The sequence below is a fragment of the Euphorbia lathyris genome, chromosome 4, assembly GCF_963576675.1.
Source record: "Euphorbia lathyris chromosome 4, ddEupLath1.1, whole genome shotgun sequence".
In the NCBI taxonomy this organism is placed as follows: domain Eukaryota; kingdom Viridiplantae; phylum Streptophyta; class Magnoliopsida; order Malpighiales; family Euphorbiaceae; genus Euphorbia; species Euphorbia lathyris.
This window is the reverse complement of record NC_088913.1, coordinates 33368361-33372348: the sequence shown is the minus strand read 5'-3', so window position 1 is coordinate 33372348 and position 3988 is coordinate 33368361. Positions and strand designations below refer to the sequence as shown.

The window sequence follows — 3988 nt, the reverse complement described above, 5'->3', positions numbered from 1 at the left end:
AGTTATCATGTATTAATGAAAGATGTTGAACCCCTTTATATAGGAGTGGTGATTCTTAGTCTGAATAAGAGAAACTGACTCTGCCAAATAAGGAAATAACTCTGGAAAGATAGAGATTCCTTATAAGATGGGGATATCTACTTACATTAAGGATACTAAATAGGAAGGAAGCTTCTAGAAGTTTGAATAGCACATACGAGTGGCAAGTGAAGAGAATCCGAGTTGACCTTGGGCTTTGAAATTTCAGGCGACTGCCCAATACCTATAATCAATAAAGGAAGATTGATTTTCGATGCAACAATTTGACGAAACAATGACACTTTCATAAATATAAAGCACATCCGTACCATTCTACATATACAACCTTTTTTAGTGTGAAGGGAAAGTTTAGATTCTGCATACAACCTCTTTTAGCATGCCAAACAACTAGTATTGTTCTTGTTTCGTATATTAAATTAGCTTAATTTTTTGGTCCCTTTAGATTAAGTAAAAGTACATTGATCTTCGTTTGTCCCTTGAGATTTCTTGTATCACCTCTCTTTATGAAGTAAATAAGTTCATTAGTGGGGATAAAAACCGAATTGATCCAAGGGGCTAACTAGACAATATGATTATGTGGTTATAAAATCCCTTTGGGATGATACTGCCACAAATGTTCATGCATATATGATGTCAGATATAGCGTAGGGATCTTTTTTTAGTTATACTTATGGTCACAATTACAATTACAATTACAATGTTAATATAATTGGATGATTTTGGTCCCTAAAGCTTAAATTTTTAGTTTAATTGGCTCATTGAAATGATATCATAACCTCTTAAATTACATGGTCGAATTTTCGAATCTTGGCAACCCAAGTTGTTGATTGTCATATCTCTTTTTTAGTAGTACATTTTTTTTATAATAGCTCTTTATTTAATTATTTTTTTTATTATCATTACTTTTATCAAAATTAACATTTGGGGTTATTAAACTCTGTACATTAGTTATCATACAAAAAAAAAGTTGCAAAAAATTGAAAACTAAATGGGAAATGCGGTCTTCAAGCATGATATTGAGGGAAACATAGTATTGCTCCAAAAATAGAAAAGAGTCAATTGCTAGATTTAGATACTGAACACCTATAAAAGCAGCACCTTATTATGCAATAAATTACCCAAAAAAAAAGATGGAATCCTATTTAATGTTGTCAACCCTATTAACGATTCTAATTGTTTCATCTAATGTAGAAGCCCAATCGAAAGCACCGGTAACACCAGGTGAGGCTGGAGCAAAAGGAGGTGGAAGAGGGGATATAACAAAATTTGGAGCAAAACCTGGTGCAGATAGTACTCAGGTAATTCATAAATATTATATTCCCTGAGTAGTAGTGGAGCCATGGTTTAATTTTAGCCTTATTGGCAGTGTTGGAATCACATGTATTGAGTTTAGGCTTCAAAAATTAAAAGTGTTCAATCTAAAAGGATTACATATATTTAATGTTTTTTAACGAAATTCATTAATTAGAATTTTGTTTTTTAGGCTCTAACGGATGCTTGGAAAGAGGCGTGTGCAGCAACAGGTTCCGGTGTAGTAACAGTTCCTACAGGAACATTTGTAACAGGGCCAGTGACAATGGCAGGTCCTTGCAAAGGGGAGATGACTTTTAACCTCCAAGGAACCTTACAGGCACCAGTTAAACTAGCTACTCAGGGTTGGATTAGTTTTAACCATGTTGATAAACTAAAAATAACTGGTAGTGGAACACTAGATGGTCAAGGCCAAGAAGCGTGGAATTGTGCTAAGAAAGAAGCTACCTGCAAGTCACCAACAGTTGTAATTAAGCTTGCTCATTCATCATATGAAGTTATATTACATATTTATTTATGGTTCTAACTAATTGTTATTCTGCAGAATCTAAGGCTTGATTACGTAAATAATGGTCTTGTGGAAGGTATCACATCCCTCAACAGTAAGAATTTCCATATGAATGTTATCTCTGGCACTAATATCACATTCCAAAAGGTTACAATAACTGCACCTGCTAATAGCCCTAAGATAAATGGAATTCACGTTGCAAGATCAAAAGGAGTTACCATTACAGATGTTAACATTGGTACTGGTGGTGATTGTGTCTCTGTTGGTGATGGAACATCAGATTTAAAAGTAATAAATGCCAAATGTGGTCCTAGTCATGGAATTAGTATTGGAAGTTTAGGGCTTTATCCGAATGAGCAGCATGTAACTGGCGTCACTGTTCAAGGATGCACCCTTTCAAAAAGTAAATATGGTGTGAGAATTAAATCATGGGCAGACAAATACGCTTCTGAGGCATCAGGTGTACAGTTTTCAAATATTACCATGGATAATGTTGAGAATCCAATCATTATAGATATGATGTATTGTCCATCCGGCGGATGCAATACAAAGGTACGTACTTCCACATATTTTTATATCAAAATCCTAGATGGGGATTGATTTCATTTTCATGTCTTATTTTTATGATTATATCATTAACCTTATTACTTTTATATATGTGTTTAATTTTAGGGTCCATCAAAGGTCAAGCTTTCTGATATTTCCTTTAAAGGCATCAAGGGAACAACACCCACAATTGATGGAATTTTACTCAATTGTATGCCTGGAAGTTGCACAAACATAGCACTTGCTGACATTGATCTCAAATTTACTGGAACTAAAGGCCCTACAAAAGCTAATTGTACTAATATTAAGCCAACTTTGACCGGAACTGTGAATCCTGCAGGATGTTAATATTAATTAATGCACCTTCACACCTATTTTTTGACTTAATAAACATTTCAATACAATTTTCAATGTGAGCCTTTGTTTTTGCAATTTTGATTATACATATTCATATGTGATATTAATTCATCTTTTGATGCTAATGCATTAATGTATTTTTTTTAGAATATACTAATTAATCATTTTACGAAATTGTGGTTCTCTATTTCCTTTCCATTACCTTTTTATTTCTTCATGTGTTTATGTATCATTACACGTCATGTATATACATTTTTATGCTTTGCATTTATACCATAACATTAAATACTTGCTACCTAATTGGATATCTAATATAATTTTTTCTTCTAGTTAAAACCACCAATTGCATATGGTTTATAGGCTGGTTAAGCTACAAGATCATCTGTTCAACAACGTTCGAATTCTAAAGATGATAATGTTGTTATAGTTAAAAAAAATTGAGCACCCCTTAAACTAATGCAGCCAAGAACTCCATCATTGCAATGTGCTTGCCTTATCTTCCCATGTCATTGGGCGGTTATTCATATTTAATCATGCAACTAGTTATGACTGTTACAATTCACAATACCCAGTTGGGCGTAAATTATTTATTGAAATGTAAAATAAGTTGTAGTTCATTGTACCTAGGGCTGTAATCGAGCCGAGCTTTGGCCTGCTCAAGCTTTGCTCGCTATAAAATTAACGAGCTCGAGCCCGTGCTGAGCTTTGGCTTGCTCAACCTCGGCTCAGCTTATTAGAAAATAAACAAGCTCGAACCAAGCTTCGAGCTTGTTTCGAGCCCTTTCGAACCCAAACTCCTATTTGAATTTGGTTCATTAAGAAAATTATCTAGCCATGAATTGGTTGTGAATAATCTGTTAATTATATTTATGAAGTGCAAATAGCTTTTTAATTGTATACATAAATAAGATCACAAGCAAAGTTCGTGAATAAATAAACAAGATGCTTACACATAGTTTGTTTATTACTCATTTATATATTTGCGAATGAACTCATCTAATAGCAAATGAAATAATATTAAGTTTAGATATTTGTGAACTAACACAAAACTATATAGTTTTCTACAAAACTAAAATGTGTTCATAAATGTTCTAATCGAGCTGCTCGCGAGCTTTCGAGCCGAGCTTTGGCCCACTCAAGCTCTGCTCGTTTACGAACCGAGCTAGTAAATCGCGCTCATAAGCGGCTGGTTTAAAAATCGAGACGAATTTTTATCGAGCCGAGCTT

The 3988-nt window shown here is 33.9% G+C and overlaps 1 protein-coding gene across 1 annotated transcript; it reads left to right on the top strand.

The window, feature by feature from the left end:
- Positions 1-1175: 1175 nt before the first annotated feature.
- On the top strand, positions 1176-2865 carry LOC136228070 (exopolygalacturonase-like). Its single transcript, XM_066016905.1, has 4 exons — positions 1176-1337; positions 1523-1816; positions 1895-2410; positions 2531-2865. Exons 1-4 carry the CDS (start codon positions 1185-1187, stop codon positions 2750-2752), a joined length of 1185 nt encoding a protein of 394 aa, XP_065872977.1. The 5' UTR covers positions 1176-1184; the 3' UTR covers positions 2753-2865.
- The last annotated feature ends 1123 nt before the right edge of the window (positions 2866-3988 follow it).